Here is a 19426-nt window from a genome sequence, read left to right as displayed (position 1 = left end):
TTGATTAACGATCGGTTCATACGTATGTATGTTACAATCAAAATATGAACTTAATTAATGTACATATTTACTAGCGAATGTATATAAATAGACATGGAAAAAATTAATTTTTACAGAACATTTTAAAACGATGGCTCTTAACCTTTTTTTTCACGGATACCTTTTGATATTTTAATGAAGCTTATAGACCCTTTTTATGTGATTAGAGTTGAATAAACTTTATTCGCGATTAACGAATAAAAATTTTACATTTATTTCAAAACTAGTTTTAGCTCGGATATAACATAAAAATTTGCAGAAATCTCTCTATGAAACAAAGATAATTTATAAACAGGAAGGGATTGTCAATTGTGAATCCAGGTACAATTTAAAAATAATCATTAAAAGAATTCTATATTGTTTACAGATAATTGCAAAATTCGTTTCTTAAAGTTGCTTGTTAGAGAATTTTAGATCTCGATTCCATTTTAGTACAATACTTCTATCGTTGTTTGAAAATTTGCAATGATTCAGCCAGAGTAAAAAACCAGAGCGCAGCCGACTCTAGTATCACAGAGTAATATACTCTGTGATATATGTTGGCTTTCCCCACGGCTCCGTTAGATGCTAAAGAAATTCGTCGTTAGTAGTGTCGCCGTCGATGCATTCAATTATACCAAATCTGGCCACACTGGCATACTGTATATAGCAGTGTATAGGGATCAGTGTTTCCAAAGTAAGAGCACAAAATATGGTTTGTGTTTATCATTTCTTGCTAATTGGCGCTGACTACTATTAGCTATTAACCGGGATCTTGTAGTTTTGCATAAGTGCTTCGATCCATCGATATTAATAGCATAGAAAATTGCACAAACCGTGCTCAGTGCAGTGATAGACATTCGTGGGAATTTTGGTCATGCGCACTGGAGCGCATGATCACTGCCGTATACACTTAACTAGAATTTAGGATATCGTTGGATCCCAGTGAGGAACAAAATTTAAGGAAGTTACAGGGAAAGAGACAAGAACAAAAAATTTCCTCTTAATCTACATAAGTATAGCTAGAGAAATACGTAGGGGATCTTCGATAAGTTAATTTTTGTGTGATTGACGAGCATTTGAAAGTTCAATTTTATACAAAACGTGGGAATTTCCAACATGTACCTCTTTTTGCGCTAAAGATACATCTATGGCAGAAAGCTAACGCATGCGCAAAACGGAATACCACGAGGGAAAATTCTAGTGCGCATGCCCAAAATTCCCACGAATGTCCATCACTACCCCAATGCAGCTAACTTCGCTGATTAAACGATAACTGGCGCTTTACGTATTACAGCCATTGGCTACGCGTAGAAATGGTAATTGTACTTTTGTTTTGATTACTTTCGGGACATGCTAGACATTTGATATTTATTTACTTAGAATCTAGCGTTAGTGCAATTCTAAACAAATTTTCTCATGATTTTTTGTACATTCGTATGATAGTTGGCAATGTATTTTCCAGTGAATTTCAAATTTTCTGATTGTTTACATCCGACTTTATGTTGTGATAATTTTGTATCAAGGTGCACATGTACGGTGTTCTTGTATAGGTGGCAAAAACTAAATATTTATCCTTAAAACGTCAACATTAACGTTAGTTGAATAACTTTATTCATATTTTGTGTTATTGTTGAATTCATGAAATACACATAACCAACAAAATTATATAGATGTTGCATTAAAAGGCTGTTGTATTAATGATTCATATATATTTATTGCTTCAAAATAAAGTGAAATGTACATGTGAAAATATTTAATTCATTTTTTAAAAAAATATAACAAAAAGCAAAGTTTTACACATTGTTTTTGCTTTCAGTCTCATACAATATTGCTTGTCCAACTAGGCAATAGACCTGAAACAAGAACATATTCTGATTATGAAAGTGTTAATGAATGTATGGAAGGTAACAGTGTTTTATATTATTTATGATCTATAATTATATATATATATATATATATATCGTATTAATGTCTGGTTAATTTAAAAAGTAACCTTATTTTTTATTCCACTACATGAATATGTTAATCATTTAAACGTAAGAGAAAGAAAATTATAGATGTTTGTTTTTTACAACGTAGGAGTATGCAAAATTTATGAGGAACATTTAAAGAGGCGGAATCCAAATACTCCAACTATAACATATGATATCAGTCAGTTGTTTGACTTTATCGATCAACTCACAGATTTATCATGCCTTGTTTATCAAAAATCTACAAATACATACGCTCCATACAACAAGGATTGGATCAAAGAAAAAATATATGTTTTATTACGCAGAGCAGCAGGACATAATGAATAATTAATGGATAAAGATAGACGTATACTTTTATGTATAAGACAAATTAACTTTAAGCTAAGGTCTATATTACCGTTTGTAATAATAAATATGTAACCTAAAGAGAAATCATATTATTATGTTCCTATTATAGGCTGATCCTCTCCTTAATATGTTTTCTTTTTAAGTGTAATGCAATCTTACTTTATATGTATATTTATAATAAAATAGTTACTAGTGTTTACTAAATTTGTATTATATGATATGACCAATATTATTAACGATACATATTTCAGTGATAAACAACAATATACATCTTTTTAAAGTTTGAAATATAATAGATGGAAATACGTTTGTAACTGATGAGAAATCTTTTATAAAAATATATAGTATTTTTTTGTAAACTAAAATATTCAATTGCACATATAAATTATATAAAATTACTATGTCTTATTAAAGATAATAAATATTTATTTTACATTACATCAATAAAATAATGAATATTACAATAGCAAAGATAATACCCGATTGATAGAATATTTATCGAAAAATCGTTAATAATAACAGTCTACAATATTCGAAATAGTGTACAATGTTTATTTATCGACTGAGCTATCTTAAATACATATTATACACGAAGTATTGTAACAAAAATTAAATGTAAGTTGTGTCGTAAATTAGAAAAAAAAAAACAATCGGTAGAATCATGTGATTTTCAATTTATGTTCGAAAATAATTTGTAAGGGAACATCTTTCCGAGAACGTTACATTACTTATTAAAAATCATTCACGAATCTGACGAGGAAACAAACGAAAGTATATATTAAAATTAATATAAAGTGTAATGAAATAAATAATTGTCAAAATTTTATGCAATTTCGTAAAATCACAGATCTCTATTTATATTGTATACAGAGATTAGTGTGTGAAACATACATATTCAATTTTAAGAAGCGAACATTTATTCACATCGATACAAATTCTATGAAAAATTACTCACATTGTGTAAAAAAAATATTACACTACACACACTAAAAATTGCTCTTGCATGACTCATACAAGTTAGTAATTGTGCACAATCAACTATTGATACATACGTTTACGCATACATGCACATACACTTATACATACAATTGGATATAGAAATATAAAAGTACGTAATTGTGCATGCATATATATATCACCATACTGTTTTACGTTTGCGTTCATGCATCAGCTGTTTACCGTTGAATGCAGCAGTTTTTGCTGACACACAAGGAACAAGAGCAAAGTTATAGAAGATAGTGCGGGGTGAACAGTATGTCGTTGAAGGAAGAATCTCATATCAGTTTTTAGATAACATTCAATGTTGAATGGCAGAGAACAATTCTGCTCGTAAAGACAATTCTCGATGTTGCATCAAGTTCTAAACAGACATTCATTTTATTTTGACTAGAGGCAACGTTATCTAATTTGTCGTTGGTAAACAAAAAATATTTTATACCGATATACAGACACTGTATCGTAATTAATAAATTTCCATCGATAACAAGTACTAGATAGCGTTTACTACTGATTTTTACGGGAACCATTATCGTTAACAAGGATCAGTTGTTACCGTTGTCACCGTTGTCACTGAACATTTAAGTGATTTACGATACTGTGATTTTTTTGTAATTCGTAAAACTTCAAAGGTATTTAGTAATAATTACGTAGTCAGGATGTCTAATAGTAGAACCGACGTTGATCCTTTCAGTGAAACACCTTTGGAATTTCAACACTGCGAAGGTAAAATTATAAATACTGTTCGAAATTGACTTAACGAGCGATTTAAACATGATTTATACATACTTTAGGAGAATTTATTACATGCAATTATGCGTTTAAATTAATTTTCGTCTGTCATAATCAAACCGTATGCTTAAAATACTCGTAATATACGTATACATATATATATGTATACATATGTATATGTTTCGATAGATACGTAAAATGTAGTTGACTGTATGAAAGTTGCGTAGTTACTACAAATAAAATATTTATGACGTACCAATATATTTCGTAAGCAACAGAAAATAATTAAATTCGCGCGAATTTTATAGCAATTTATAAAACTCTGTAAAAAATTTTTTTATATACTTTCATTAATTATACATTTTGTAAATTGTTCTCTTTTGTATATATATATATATGCGTATGCAACAATGAGATTGTTAAAGTATCAGATAGAATGTTAAATTACAATAATCATGCCATTTGATATTTGTACAATTATATTGTAAATATATAAGTATGTTGTAATTTCATTTTCTTACATTAATTCTAATTTTTAACATTTAAAGGAATTATGGAAGTTACCACAGAACAAAATTCAGAGGTGGGAACAAAGACCATAACAAATGAGTTGACATATGCAGAACCTTTGACGCCGGAACAAGTACGGTGGTTTTATAGAGACGGTATAGACAAAAGATGGATAGAATTCTGTGGATACGATAGTTTAAGAATTGAAAATGCTTGGCGAAATTATCAAAGCTTGTTTAGCAAAAATGACGACATGACTACTAATTTACCTCCTATTGAGAAAATTGTAGTTAAAGGCGGAATGTACGATGTGGAAATCGATAAAATGAAATGTGTATCTATATATTGTCCAGGTATGGTATTTCTTTTATCGAAAAATCTTCATGTTATTCGTTAAAGTCTCATACAAGGCAATTCGAAAATAAAAATCGTACAGAAGAGATTAACTTCAATATTTTCAATCTATATTCCGTTTCATGTATTATTTTATAATCTACAGTATAAATTGTTACGAACTGTATATATTATTTAAAAGTGATCGTCATAAATTCTCTTCTTATTGTCTTATTTTTTAATTAAAAATATTTATTCTGTATTCAATGTTTTATAAACATTGTATATATGTTCATATATAATTTAATGAACTGTGTATGCACATATTAATATTTATTGTATGAAAAGGTGAAGAATGGGAAATTATGAGAGGTACATGGTACTATGATGGTAGTTGGATACCTTTAGAATCAAAACAGTCTAAAGTTATTGAAGAAGTGCATCTTAATTTATTTCAAAAACAACCTCCAGGACGATGCACATCAACATGCGATACGCCATCTCACTCTTACAAAAGTATAAATTTTCTTTTAATTTTCCATGTTATTTTCAATATCTAGGAAATTTTATATCTGATATAATTACAATTACGTTTTTATTTTAGTACTGCACACAGAACATTTTCCGGAATTTCATGTAGATTGGCATAGCATAAATGATGTGATACTGTATAGCGAATATTCACATAGTAAATTCATGCGTAGTGTTACATCAAAACTGGGCTTTTCGAAAAGTAAGGGATTTTACCTTTTCCTTGCAACGACAGTAAAATAACACTATGTCGCGTTAATTGTAATAAATATTTGTATTTCATGTTTTAGCCACTGGTTATCAATTAAAACGGAGCTACAAAGTTGCTGCAGTAATGGAAGACAAACCGCATGACATTGATCATTTGGTGTTTGTAGTTCACGGAATTGGTCAGAAAAGAGATACAGGAAAAATTATACGGAATACAACGTCGTATGTACCAAAATTAATTTATAATTATTTGGCTATGTATAGATTATGGTAAAATTGATGATTCAAACTTTAAGTAATCTACTATATTGGTTTAGAAGTCAAGTTTTTTGTTTATTTCGATAGTACTATGTATACTAAAAGTTTAAACTGTCAATGTTAGCATACTTCATATATATAAGTTTTTATAAAATTAATGTATTATATTTAACGTTCAAACAGGTTTAGGGACTGTGTAGATTGGTTAAAGCAAAAATATTTTCCCAATTCCAATTACAGAGTAGAATTTTTTCCTGTTGAGTGGCGGTCATCGTTAAAACTTGACGGCGGTATGAAGTTATTCTATTTTATTCTGTAAAACTTGTATAATCATTGTTTTATAAAATATTCATAACTTTTTTAATTTTTGGCTATATCTATAAATAAAAATTTAAAATTTTCTATTTTATAAATAAATATTTTTTTAGATATAGTAGATGCTATTACACCTTATAGTGTATTAAGTATACGAAACCTATTAAATACATCAGCAATGGATATTCTCTATTATACAAGTCCTCTTTATGGCGGAGAAGTAAGGGCTGGTTTACAAAAAGAATTAAATAGATTATACTTTATGTTTGCTAGTCGACATCCTGGTTGGAAAGGAAAAGTTTCTATCTTGGCACATTCTTTAGGATGTGTAATTGTTTATGACATTGTTACGGGTTGGATGGGTCCAGATACAAGACCTCCATCCCCAGAAACACAGGAAGTTTTATTGCAACGTTTACAGTTCCCAGTAAATATTTTTATTTATTATATGTCATTATAAAAGTTTTAAGATTAAATATTTTTGTAATTACAGATTGAGAATTTATTTTGTATGGGTTCTCCGTTATCTGTATTTCTTGCATTACGTACACGTACTCCATCCAACAAAACAGACGTGATGCCTCAAGATTTATGCAAAAGATTTTATAATATATTTCACTGGTCTGATCCTGTAGCTTATAGAATGGAACCACTTTTAGAAAGAGGATACAGTAAAGTTGAACCAGTTCTTATTCCACCTTACGGAGGAGTTGATGGTCAACAGATAGAACAGTCACTTCCAACAATGAGTAACGCAGACCAAACTTTTTCTCCTACAGGTATATTACAAAAATTCTTCGTTTGAGTTCGGAATTATTCTTTGTAAATTTTATATAAATAGTTCGAAAACATGTCATGGCAGAAAATGAGGAAAGGGATGAAAGTCCAGATATGTCTAGTCGTGCAACAGATAAAGGTTGGAGCCTTTGGGGTTTAGTGCGAGCTGGGTGGAATGCCAAAGAGGATGCTTCTATACCGCTTCAACCAGAACAAGGTATAAATATAATTTGTGATTTGTCAAACGATATTTGAAAATGATAAAAAAAAGTAAAAATCATTAAATACAATTTTATACTTATTAGAATTAGCCCAGCGGTTAGATTATGTGCTCCGGGCAAGTTTGGGACGAAATTATCTGTACACGGTAGCAGCCCATACAACATATTGGAGTAACTATGATGTAGCCTACTTTGTGCTCACAAGACTCTTCCCAACATTAGAAACGTGATGTTGGTTTGTACATCTAGTATTGTATTTAAATAGATTTTATTGAAATTTACTAGTCCACTGTAGGCCTTCGACATTTAATATTGAAAGTAGGCCTACTACCAAAACAATCTGTGATAACGAAAAATCGATACAATAATGTTATAGATTCTATATAACTTAATCATTTTGTATTGCTCGCATAATTTAAGATTAATATGGTCGAGTTTCACGAAAAAAAAATCTATAAATGTTTTTATATATCTTACGAGGTATTTTCGGTTCGTGTTTATTATATTAAAATAATTACTTGAACAATTATTCGACTAATCTCACTTTTAGTTATTAATAAATTGTCTATTATCAAAAAGGTCGATTTTATAACTTACGTTAAACATGATAAATATAGTTTATGTAAAATGTTTATTTGAATACCTCACTAGATAATGAATATAAATATTGAACAACGTAGGTATAACATACAAATTGTTTTGCATTAGACATTTTATATTATAAAAAAATTGTTATTTCTTACCCCTGTTATACATTGAGATAGAGAAATAATATTAAATTTCCACGTTCAACGAATAGCTTTAATATAACATATTACTATTGTACGTCAAAAAGTGCTAAAAATATTCCAGTTATCGTATTTTAACTAATCATTTAAAATAGTCCATATTACCATACAAGTTTTTTAATATTATTCTACATTGAGCGTTGGAAGTTTCAGCTAACTTTTTTTACATGCAAAAAAACTATTAGTACTTCTTACAGTATGATATGTTCTGTCACGTACATATATATATAGATTTAATAAATTGGTTTTTTTTTATAGACATAAGGAAAGTAAAATGTATTCGGTAAAATTTAATTTCGTATATATTATCAAAAATCAAGATTCATATGTATGTACAAAGTATCTTCCCACCTAAAGCATTTCAAATTGTTTTTTCCGATACTATTACAATTAGTAACTAAATTTACTCGCAATTTTTCTGGTTTAGCGAAATCTTTTATATAATGGATTAGATATCAATCTCTGAACCTTTGGAGAGAGGTGACTCCAATTATTTTAGTAGTATTAATGTAAAACGTGTCACGCGAGAATTCTATTAAATCATAAAAATTGCAAAAAGTTTTGTTGCTAACTAATAGCACTGTAAAGAAAAAAACAGCTGTAAGTCTTTAGGTGGAACTTCCTGTATAAAGTACATATTGTTTTCTTTATTATAATTATGCTTTATTTTAATTTAGGAAGTGAAACTCGCCCCATATGTTTAAAGTTTACTTACGGGAGTCTTCTATTTTGAAGGGTAAAGAAATTAATTTTTTTTTTTAAAGGCTTATGTTTGAATTTGGAAAACTAATGAAGTTACAGCTGTTTGAGGAATACGATAGTCAATGTCATTGTTAAAGAGATACAAAACTTTAAACGCGTTTTGTTTAAATCATATTTTTGAAACCAACTGATATGATAACTCAAGTTCCAATGAATCGATTTATTTCAAATTCGGACAGTTATCTTCAAGAGTCTTTCTATTGTTTTTTCAAGCATGAAAAACCGAAATAAATTAACGAAAATGACCTTATTACCGATTCTGAAAGTAGAAGACTCTCTTAAGATAAAATAAGTGAAAATTTGATTGATTCAATTGACCAAGATCATAGCACAAAACGAACAAAATTATATTAACATTTGTGGTATTGCGCTCATATTCTTATTTTTTTTTAATAAGAACAATACATAGTGATTTATAATTATTTTACAGTACTCATTAAATGGTAAAATTTTCTGTTATAATAGCATAAAGTTTTACAAATTGTTGTATGAATATTATACTTCATTGATACTGATCATAGTATTAACAGTATAATTATAATTATATTTGTATATTTTGATTTTAATGTATGAAAAGATTTTTCTTATAACTTGTCATACATATGTTGAAGATCATATAGATTATATTTTCGAATTTCACAGAAAGTTTAATATTAATATTTCTGTTTCTAAACATTTTTTTAAAATTCCTGATCATGTATACGAAATTATATAAATTATCACCGATTTACTAAGGACATACATATTATTATATGTATTATATCATTAAGTGCTAAAAATTTGTTTAAACTAAATCTTACATTCTAAATATGTAATAACTTACTTTATCACATATCTGAATTTTGTTGATTTTATCCGTTTTACATTTGATGAATGCATCCAATAATGTTTTAGAGTAATATTCTATGTGAATGTGTTCACGATACAACATATTATAAATTTTGACTATCAGTTTCTAAAATACTTAATAACGATGCACTTCTAAACAATTGTTATATAAAAATAAATTTTTAAGAGCTTTGTCCACAAACACAATTTGGTAGAATGACAATAATATTAAAGAAATTGAAAGATTAATATCATATCTAATTTTAAATGATAGAATTCATAATAGGCTTGTAGGAATTATATTAATTACTCTCCAAATGATTGATATTGCACTCTTTATTAAACATACGAATGAAAAATAGTAATATTAACGAATTATATTCACGCTGACATTAACGGGATCTTAAATTCGACTTTTCAACTAAGTGCTTAACGATAGTATCGAATACAGTAGACTCCCATATAATGCGGTAAAATAATTATGTCAACCCTGCTACAATCTGATAGCTTTTAACCGAAAGGTAATATTACTTTAATTCCCTGTATAGCAAAAGATACGCTTAACGTTATAGAAAGAAATTCGTAAATTATTGGGATCTACTATATATACAAAGTCAAAGTTATTCAAATAATCCATTAAAATACATTGAATTTCGAATGTTCATACGTTGAAAATTGATTTCGATTGAACTAAAAATTTTATAGAATTATATTTAGAATCATATATAAATAATAAACACGTGTTTTCTTTCGATTATAAAAAATTCTATATATTCCTACATGCCTAAATTTTAACAATTGTACAGGGTAAGTAACATAACTTGTTTACCCTGAATAACTCTTAAAGCATGCGTTTCGCAAAAATAGTATTTTATATAAAAATCAAACGGTATCGAAGAAAACTTACGATGTTCCAATGATATTTTCTTTTTTTAAATAACTCCATGTACAAAATGTTAGGTGACATCTTTCGTCAGTTTTTGTTTTCTTAGAAATACTTTGCTAATTATTAGGTTTAAGGCAAATATAGCTTAAATATTTTAGGAAATTCACTGCTTTCTTAAATTTTGATACAAAAATGTATGCATACCGTTAAACAAATTCTAGGTAATCTGAACATCTTGTAAATGGATAGGTTGCTTTTATAAATTACTCTTTTATAGAATACATACTTTACAACTTATTCAGGATGGAGAAGTTATACGATTCACCCTATGTATATTCAAATGATGCTTCTTTTGGAACAGCATATTTAACCAATTCTAAAAATATATAGTTATTTGTCAAGAGTTTGACTGTTTGGAGATTAATTTTATTTTTCATTTGTTTAATGCCATTTCTTATGTAACTGTGCACGTTAATCTCATGGAAGTTATACAACTGTACTTACTTCTGATAGTTATGTTATTACAATTAAACGTCTACTATTCTGAATGTAGATATCTATATATATGACATATATTAAGTTTTGAACTACTAAGTTACAGTAATACTAGCAGAAATACTAAAAGCTCTCGGTGCCATTTTAGAAAAGGAATTTATGTATGTAATTTTATATGCATAATGCTAGCCACACTTATTTTTCTTAATGTAAGTTTATGTATCTTAAGTAACTATTCAAATAAACACATGCTTCAATTAATACGTTTATGTAACTCTTGACAGTGATTTAAATTTTGTACATTATAATTGTATACATTAATTGTTTGAAAAATTGTATTATTCACTAACCGTATTTGTTTACTAGCAGCATATTTTTACGGACGAAGTGAATCCAAAATCGATTTAGAATTGTAACTATCACGAAAATATTAACACCATTACTGATATGTGCCCAAGTGCTTAAGCGATTAATATGTTCGTCATGGAAAGGTTCTTTACGAATTATGAGTTACATGTTTTACGTAATTTTGTACTTTGAACTTGTAAAAAAAAAATACTTTATCGGCAATAAATATATATTGTTAAATAAGAAAAAAGAAATCATATTACGTGTACCAATATGTTGATTGTTATGATAATGGTGTCGATTGCGAGGAAAAAATCCAAAAAAAATATTGAATTTACCGCACATGCTAGTATGAAATAAAAAAAAAAGAAATTATCGACTTAAGTCACTTTCGTAATCACCGGTACATATATTTGCCGAATGTCTGTCCTCTTTCAATTGCCGGTAGATTCATATATATTTGGGCGCGCGTTAGTGTGCGCAAGCGGTGGGGCAGTTCTGGGTACCGGCTGCTACTGATAACACTGTATATATACACTTATACACAGAATACGCGAGTGGCTACGCGACGCGTGGTTAACGTTCTTTTTACAAAAAAGGAAGAAAATCTTGTTTCGTATTAGCGATTGACAATACAGTCAACATTCGACTAAAATGATAAAACATTTACATTGCCTGTGTAGTTATTATGTCGTCGGTGAATAATACATATGCAAAATTGATACAATTTTGAGCACAGTTTATAAAGAAAAATAGAGAAAATAACGGTACATATATCGATGCATTTACCTTGATTATAGATCTACAATTTTTCTTTATTAACACGTACGTAACATTGTAGTAATTACATATAAACGTGTTTCCTTGAATACATTTTGTTTATGCATATTGTGTTTACAGCATAATGAACGATATACATTTAATTGCTACTACCATTAGTGTGACTGTTGGTGTCATAAGTGCAGCTAGTATTTTTATTTATCATACAATTTTCAAGGACCAACAACATACAGTTAGTTCCAATTTAAATGCTGCGAATAAAAGAATCGCTGAATTGCAACTGGAATTAGAAGCGTTAAGGCAACAGTGCGTTTTTATATAAATCATATATAATTATTATTTAAATTAAGTTATACATATATATACACAGCTATACGAGTTATATTTAGTTATATATATTTAAGTAACGGATATTTATAGCCTTCTTTAATTTTTTTCCAAGATTACAACAGAGTCAACAGAAAAAGAAACGAAAAATTTCACGAAGATTTGTTTCTACCGATAGTACGTTTACTGTAACGGACAATGAGACTGATAACGATGCTTTCTCGACAGCGGACACAGAAATCGGTGATGATGAATTCTATGATTGTTCTGACAGCGAAAGCGTCATCGGGGAAAATGACATAAGGTTGGTTCAACAATGTAAATGCGTATTATGTAAATGTGTTAAAGTTATATAAGTAACACGTACGAGAATTTGTAATTTATTCTAGTACAACTGTGAATCCACTTCCCGAAGAAACATCTTAAGAATATTCCAGTTATATTCTTTAATTCATTATTTAAGCGTAATTACTTATATACTAATTTGGAAAATTAGAATTTGATCATTTTGGGAAGTAAAGTTATTTAAAAAATTTAGAAGGACGAGATTATATGTTTAGTAATACAGGATCTCAGAGGAATTGAACGAGTTGGATTTAACACTTAAGGAGATTGATGAAGGTGCGAATGAAGATTTTTATATCGAGACATACTATAAACTACAAACTTTGATAAAATCTCACGAAAACAGTATAGAAGTAATATGGAGATTTGCAAGGGCTTGTTACGAACATGCAGAAGCTACAGCTGATAAAAATGTTAGAAGGTTGATAATTCTTGAAGGTTCGGTATTGCAAACGTACAAAATGGGACTTAAATATTGGTATTACGTCAGTAAAGATATATCGAAACCGATATAATACCGAAATATCGATATTGGTATTGTGATGGTATCGATATTTCACCGTTAATACCGGTATTTTTAAGTCCCTGCATAAAAATACTGTGGTGTAACAAAAATAAACAGTATTTCATTATTACAGGAATTGGACAGTGCGAAAAAGTTCTTGAAATTCAAAATGCGGATTTGTTCAAATGGTATGCTATACTCATAGGATTAAATGGAGACTACTTGTCAACGATAGACAAAATAAAAAACGGTGTTCGTTTTAAGAATTATATTGTGATGGCCTTAGAAATGCGGCCAGATGATTGTGAATTGCATTATCTCCTTGGACGGTTTAAATACGAGATAGCCATTTTGAGTTGGTTCGAAAGACGGGTACAATATTAAATGATTATAATACGAGCCAAAAATTTTTCTATTCTTTTCTAATTTTTAAATACTAAAAACATTGTTTTGAATCATTTTTAGGTGGCGGCAACGTTTATTTCCGAAAGTGTCTCGTATAATGATGCACTTGTTTGTTTCGAGGCGGCAGCAAGACTGGGGAAAAAAACTCTGCAACTTCAACTATTTATTAGCAAATGTTATATTGCTTTGCAACAGTATTCATGCGCACATAATACATTAAAGGGAATATTAAATAAATCGGCATTGTCGGCTGCAGATGAAAAAGTGCAAGCAGAAGCGAGTACGCTTCTCAAAAAATATTCAGGATATCTTTGATAACAAGCAATAGCGTATTTGTACATCCGATCCGTATCCAATAATTATATTATACACGCACACGCGCGCGCGTGCGCATCCACACACTTACACATTCAAAAGCATTTATATATAAATAAAAATCCTATCTTATAGACCAATATAAACAGTAACGTAATGAATAATTATATAGTATGGAATACAGGTACTAAAAGAACTTTTTATCTATTATAGAAGATATTATGAATCTTTTATCTTAATTCAAATTTTATAAAAGATTTTTAAAGATCTGAATAAAAACGTGCATAGCAGCGGTGCAAAGTTTTATAAGCTATTAGGAAGGTGTACTTGGTTTATACATACTAGCAAATAATATTTTATACATGCGTATATATTAATTGAGGCTACTGGGTTTAGTTACTTTTTGTAGAATTTATTGTTGTTGATCTTCATTGTATACATTTTCTTATTAATACAATATGAAGAACAATACTTTTTTGTACAATTAAATTCCAATGACTTTAACAAAAATGTAAAGTACGAATAATTTTAAACTTTAAGGTAAAAATGCTCTTTACCTAATATATTTGTACAATTGAAATTAAAATATAATGTTATTTTGTTGTTATTTGTTTTATTTCATCTGTATGATGCATATGGATTTTTATATAAATAAGAAATGACAGCATTTATAAAGTTACCGATAGTTGTTTTATGAATTAGTTAAGTTATTCCATTGTTCGTTTTAATATATATTTCTTTAAACATTTAATAATATTTATTATTAAAAATTAAACTTGTTGTTTTAAAAAAATATATATAAACGATTGTCACCGTAAATATTTTCCATTATTTCAAATATTTAATATATTAACGGCGATTACGAAATGAAACTTGGCTAAGTAATTTAAACAAATAAGAACACGAATATTGCGACATAATAATTAATATTTTCATTTTACAATATTTATAGCTTTACGTCTTTGTTATGAAACTTGAAAGAAACTTATGTTTTGTAGGTAATTATGAACTCTTCCCCTATTTTAGCAGATCAATAATGGTCCAATACAGCATCCCAGAAGTCAGTAGACACTGGGTGGAGAATGGGGGTGAAAGGGGTGAAGCATAGTGAAGCCCTTCTAGTAAGATTGAAGAGAAGCCAGAAAAAATATTTCAGGAAGAGGTAGTTAACATTCAATGCTTGTCAAAAATGGTTCAATCAAGGTATACACATGATAAGGTGAGCTCTGTCACTCAAAACATAATTATTTCTGTAGATTTAAATGTTTTTTAATTTGAATCATATTGATATTAAAAAGAAATAAACAATTTCTTATTTTTGTTCATTTTTAAATATACATTATTAAGTAACCAAATTGTTGACACTTATAATTTTTATTTACAAAGATTGAAATTGAGAAATTTGAAAAAATTTGTAATTTCATCCTCTTGATTTGAGTTAACTTGTTAACGTATGCAAGTATTTTTTAAATGAAAAGACTGTATGTTTCTTTCTTTATCTGTATGTTGACCATACATTGCTGATCCTCTTGAGGATATACGACTAAAAACTTTTGGAAACGCTTAATGTATAATGTATAAATACTTAATAGTATTTTATTATGTATTAATAAGGAGCATCGCTATTTCATATGTTTCTATTTTATTATACAATTATGATTCTCGATATAATGGTAGACTAATTTTTGAAAGCATATATTTCTAACAAAGACGTTCTGTTAATGTAAAGTTCTAAGTTTTATATACATACTTGTGTGCGAGAAATGTGAATACGAGCATTTTATCTTTAATTTCTCTTTAGATATCTAAATCACACTTTACAGTGCGTGGACTTTTACGTGGTACTTTATACTGTGCACTATGGTACGGCAGCGTAGTGGCTGGGTTTTTATTTATCGCTTGTCCTATGTTACCATTGTTATTCTTTAGCCCACCGATATTTCGAAAATGTAACGATCTCTTATTTTCCTGTTGGGAACTTTATTCCACAGTAAGTAAGACAAATTTCATTATTATTTATTTGTTACTCTTTGTTAAAAAACAACTTTTTGTACACATTAGTTTAAAATTATCATATATATAAATTAACAGCTACGCAAATGTTTTAGGCCCTTTTAAAAGTGTTTGGTGTACAAATCCTTGTATCCGGGGATCATATATCTCCAACCGAATCTGCTATACTTGTGATGAATCACAGGACACGAGTAGATTGGAATTTTTTGTGGGCGGCTATGTACCAAGCATGCTTACCTAGTATAGCAACTCATAGATTAAAATTTGTTTTGAAAGATCCTATAAGACACATTCCAGGCCCAGGTAATAGAACGAAAAGTATTCTAAATTCACACCGATCCAAAACAAAATCTAAAGTATTATAATTTTATTTCACATATAACTCCGAACTATAAAAGAATATTAGACGTTTTAAAGAACTATTGTGTAACAGGATGGATAATGCAGATGAATGGCTTCCTTTATATAACACGTCGATGGGAAGAAGATCAAAGTCGATTGTCACGTACTCTCGATTATTTAGTGGCCCTAGACAGACGATCTCAATTACTTATATTTCCAGAGGGTACCGACCTGACGAAAAATAGCAAAGAAAGATCAGACAGATATGCTTCGCAGCATAAGCTACCCAAGTATTCTTTTACTCTTCATCCGAAGACAACAGGGTTTAGTTATTTAGTTCAGCACCTTCAGCAAGCAAACTACGTAGATGCCGTTTATGACTTAACAATTGCATATCCTGATTACATACCACAATCTGAATTAGATTTTATCAAAGGCAAATTACCGAATGAGGTGCATTTTCATATTAAACGAATACCATCGTCGGATATGCCGACGCATGATTTGACATTAAGACGATGGTTGGAAGAAAGATGGTTCGACAAGGAAGAAGTTTTGAAACAATTTTATGACAAAAAAACCTTCTCCGCTAAAATCTGGCCTTTGACAAGACAATTTCCTTTACAAGTCGCATTATGTTTTTGGAGTATTTTAACAGGTGAGGTTTTATCATACTTGGAAATTTATGTCCATTAGTTTCTGGCAATATTCTCTTAAAATAATCGATTTATTTCAGGTGCTGCGGTACTTTTGCTTATTATTTCCCCGTTGTTCCAATTATGGGCATTGGTTCTGTCATCTTTTTTTGTTGCATTGTCATTTTTCAGTACTGGTTTCAATCAGCTTGAAACGGGTTGGTATTGGCGTTGGAAACTTAATTTCTTAAAACAAAAACGTAGTTAATAAGATTTTCAATTGTGGCTCTTTAGCGTGTAGTATTTATTTCTCTAATATAATTCCAAATATACTTAAAATTCGACGAATATTTATTATATTTATGAATTTGAAGTATATTGAAATACACTTGATTTTTGAAATTTAGTAGAAATTTTAAGTGATAGAACAAGAACTCAAATCAGAACATTGTAACGCGTGGGAACACTTATTTTATAAAGTAAAAAATATTTTACAAATACGACAAAACTATATGAATTAATATAAAAGAAATGTTGCTCTTTAATACCGACTGAAATACTTACATTCTACTAAGTACTATTAACGATAGTACTATTAACGATAGTTCAAAATTGTAAGTCAAAAAAATTTAATGTAGTACATGGAATGGAAAGGAACGATAGGACTGAAACAATAATATTCGATTTATTTTAATATTATAGCAAGTATTAACCTTCTGTAGATTGCCTTTATAAAATGTTATAAACATAATATTAGAAATTTAACATTTTGGATTTCTAGTTGCAGCAAAGAATTTATATATACAATAACAATAATTTTTCTCGCGCAAGGAATCATTGATATAACTACTGTTTACAATTTGCTACTGTATACTTTCTGACAATATAAATGCATTATATTTCATAATTTTATCTATACACGCTGTGGACTACAGAGGGTTAACGTTAAAAATCAAATTAATACATTTTTTAAAGAAGAACGTTTTGCTAACTCACATTTTGTGAGTTTACTATCCTCCAAATATATATCCAGTATTAATACTTATAAAATTTGTTTCCATATTAGGGGCATCTTTTTCTAAACATTAATGTCAAGACTATAAATAAAACATTAGGATTTAATTCGGCAGAATTGATTTAATAGTAGGAGAGGACGTTTTTAAATTGAATATTTTACAATAGCGACCTTTATACTTGTAAACTCGTGTTGTACAAATTACTCAGAGACTTTGCTATTCAAACTGTAATAGTACTTTTATCAAGTGTAGTTTGTATCGTAACAGATTTTAGAAAAACAGTTCTTACTGTATTCTGTCGGTAGAATATAATGAAACGACTAACAAAAATCTTGATAGCATTCAAAATATATTTGGATCTGAATGTTTCAATCATAAAAGAAGATTTTATTTCTACAAATGTGTGTAGCTTTATAATGAGAAATATACTCTAAACGATATTAAAGTTATTAAACTTTATAATTTTAGGGAAGCGTTTAAATTTACTATCATTGTATAATGATGTAGCCAGTAGTTACATATTTGAATAATACAGCATACATTTATATTTTGATTTATAAAATTGCAACTTTACATTTGAAAATATTGTTTATATACTGTACGTTTGGTTTAGACACAGTGAAATCATTGTAGCTGCAATCAGTGCCTCATTATCTCATATTTCGAAGTACAAATGTACATACATGTTTAACAAAATTGCTCTGTAAGATATATCAAAATTCTAGAAACGATAAAATTCAAACAACATAAAGTATGAGATAGTTATGCACTTGGGATTTCTTAAAGAATTATGACTAATTTAAATATATTTAATTGATACAGAAAACAATATTTTATTTTATTTATTACATAAATCAATATTTGAAGAACAACTTTATAATATTTTTAGGTATCGTAAAGCTACAACAATTGCTTCAACACAGAAACAAAAAAAAGTGTAATTTGTATCGATGAAGTGTGTAGTGCGGAATATAATTTTAGGTGTTTTGTTTGTAATAGTAGCTGATGTTTCATTTTTCTATAGTTATAGAGGAATTATAAACGTAAGTAAAAGTGAATTCGTGTGCCAAAGAAATATATGTATTAGCGTATGTGTATAAACTTTATCGACAAGAACACAGTTTTAAGGATTTGTCGTTTTTGAAATATTTCTAGTTCTCAACTAATATAAAAGTTCTATGTGCGTTGATTCCCAGGCAAACTATAACGTAACTCTCAATCTATATATGTATAAATATTGTTATGAGAATGAGGAAATATTATTTTTAATTATATTTCTTTATATTACCATGTAATGTGTCGTAACAGTGAAATTGTAAAGTAATCTTAATAATTTATTTTTGGACAACGGTTAATATTATCACGGGTTATTTATAAATATGAAATTGAATCCTGCATAAGAATTTGTTTT

General features: G+C 28.7%; 4 protein-coding genes across 9 annotated transcripts; all 4 read left to right on the top strand.

Annotated features, from left to right (window-relative positions):
• Window positions 1-753: 753 nt before the first annotated feature.
• LOC122404661 (enhancer of rudimentary homolog) lies at window positions 754-2335 on the top strand. The gene is made up of 3 exons (XM_043408831.1): window positions 754-1337; window positions 1838-1925; window positions 2101-2335. Exons 1-3 carry the CDS (start codon window positions 1335-1337, stop codon window positions 2319-2321), a joined length of 312 nt encoding a protein of 103 aa, XP_043264766.1. The 5' UTR covers window positions 754-1334; the 3' UTR covers window positions 2322-2335.
• A 1294-nt stretch (window positions 2336-3629) lies between these two features.
• LOC122404698 (phospholipase DDHD1-like) lies at window positions 3630-7666 on the top strand. Of its 4 annotated transcripts, XM_043408890.1 has the most exons (11): window positions 3630-3758; window positions 4033-4064; window positions 4619-4933; window positions 5262-5429; window positions 5518-5646; window positions 5735-5876; window positions 6096-6202; window positions 6341-6654; window positions 6721-7006; window positions 7069-7221; window positions 7310-7666. In XM_043408890.1, the coding sequence occupies exons 3-11, from the start codon at window positions 4624-4626 to the stop codon at window positions 7453-7455; spliced, it is 1755 nt and encodes a 584-aa protein (XP_043264825.1). In that variant the 5' UTR covers window positions 3630-3758; window positions 4033-4064; window positions 4619-4623; the 3' UTR covers window positions 7456-7666. The 4 variants fall into 4 exon arrangements, with proteins under 4 accessions (XP_043264825.1, XP_043264823.1, XP_043264824.1 ...); XM_043408888.1 differs by lacking the exon at window positions 3630-3758 and having other exon boundaries at window positions 3933-4064; XM_043408889.1 differs by lacking the exon at window positions 3630-3758 and having other exon boundaries at window positions 3933-4064; window positions 7090-7221; window positions 7310-7665.
• LOC122404699 (regulator of microtubule dynamics protein 1-like) lies at window positions 7356-14387 on the top strand. Of its 3 annotated transcripts, none has more exons than XM_043408894.1 (6): window positions 7356-7460; window positions 12233-12418; window positions 12555-12743; window positions 13008-13222; window positions 13423-13661; window positions 13755-14387. In XM_043408894.1, the coding sequence occupies exons 2-6, from the start codon at window positions 12237-12239 to the stop codon at window positions 14007-14009; spliced, it is 1080 nt and encodes a 359-aa protein (XP_043264829.1). In that variant the 5' UTR covers window positions 7356-7460; window positions 12233-12236; the 3' UTR covers window positions 14010-14387. The 3 variants fall into 3 exon arrangements, with proteins under 3 accessions (XP_043264829.1, XP_043264830.1, XP_043264828.1); XM_043408895.1 differs by lacking the exon at window positions 7356-7460 and adding an exon at window positions 11891-12157 and having other exon boundaries at window positions 12233-12412; XM_043408893.1 differs by lacking the exon at window positions 7356-7460 and adding an exon at window positions 11891-12157.
• Window positions 14388-15094: 707 nt separating this feature from the next.
• On the top strand, window positions 15095-19375 carry LOC122404481 (lysocardiolipin acyltransferase 1-like). The gene is made up of 5 exons (XM_043408453.1): window positions 15095-15228; window positions 15811-15999; window positions 16118-16325; window positions 16456-17022; window positions 17101-19375. Exons 1-5 carry the CDS (start codon window positions 15199-15201, stop codon window positions 17265-17267), a joined length of 1161 nt encoding a protein of 386 aa, XP_043264388.1. The 5' UTR covers window positions 15095-15198; the 3' UTR covers window positions 17268-19375.
• Window positions 19376-19426: the final 51 nt, after the last annotated feature.

Source organism: Colletes gigas, unplaced genomic scaffold (assembly GCF_013123115.1).
Source record: "Colletes gigas isolate AHSC1104 unplaced genomic scaffold, ASM1312311v1 Colletes_gigas_Sc00003, whole genome shotgun sequence".
NCBI classification, from domain to species: domain Eukaryota; kingdom Metazoa; phylum Arthropoda; class Insecta; order Hymenoptera; family Colletidae; genus Colletes; species Colletes gigas.
This window is presented reverse-complemented; position numbering and strand designations above follow the sequence as displayed.

Coding starts and splice junctions, on each gene's coding strand:
- LOC122404661 (XM_043408831.1), top strand. Junction 1,926..2,100: donor TGTTAATGAATGTATGGAAG/GTAACAGTGTTT, acceptor TTTACAACGTAG/GAGTATGCAAAATTTATGAG.
- LOC122404698 (XM_043408888.1), top strand. CDS start 3,998: ATGTCTAATAGTAGAACCGACGTTGATCCTTTCAGTGAAACACCTTTG. Junction 4,065..4,618: donor GGAATTTCAACACTGCGAAG/GTAAAATTATAA, acceptor TAACATTTAAAG/GAATTATGGAAGTTACCACA. Junction 7,222..7,309: donor ACCGCTTCAACCAGAACAAG/GTATAAATATAA, acceptor TATACTTATTAG/AATTAGCCCAGCGGTTAGAT.
- LOC122404699 (XM_043408894.1), top strand. CDS start 12,237: ATGAACGATATACATTTAATTGCTACTACCATTAGTGTGACTGTTGGT. Junction 12,419..12,554: donor TTAGAAGCGTTAAGGCAACA/GTGCGTTTTTAT, acceptor TTTTTTTCCAAG/ATTACAACAGAGTCAACAGA. Junction 13,662..13,754: donor TGAGTTGGTTCGAAAGACGG/GTACAATATTAA, acceptor AATCATTTTTAG/GTGGCGGCAACGTTTATTTC.
- LOC122404481 (XM_043408453.1), top strand. CDS start 15,199: ATGGTTCAATCAAGGTATACACATGATAAG. Junction 15,229..15,810: donor CAAGGTATACACATGATAAG/GTGAGCTCTGTC, acceptor ATTTCTCTTTAG/ATATCTAAATCACACTTTAC. Junction 17,023..17,100: donor TTTTTGGAGTATTTTAACAG/GTGAGGTTTTAT, acceptor GATTTATTTCAG/GTGCTGCGGTACTTTTGCTT.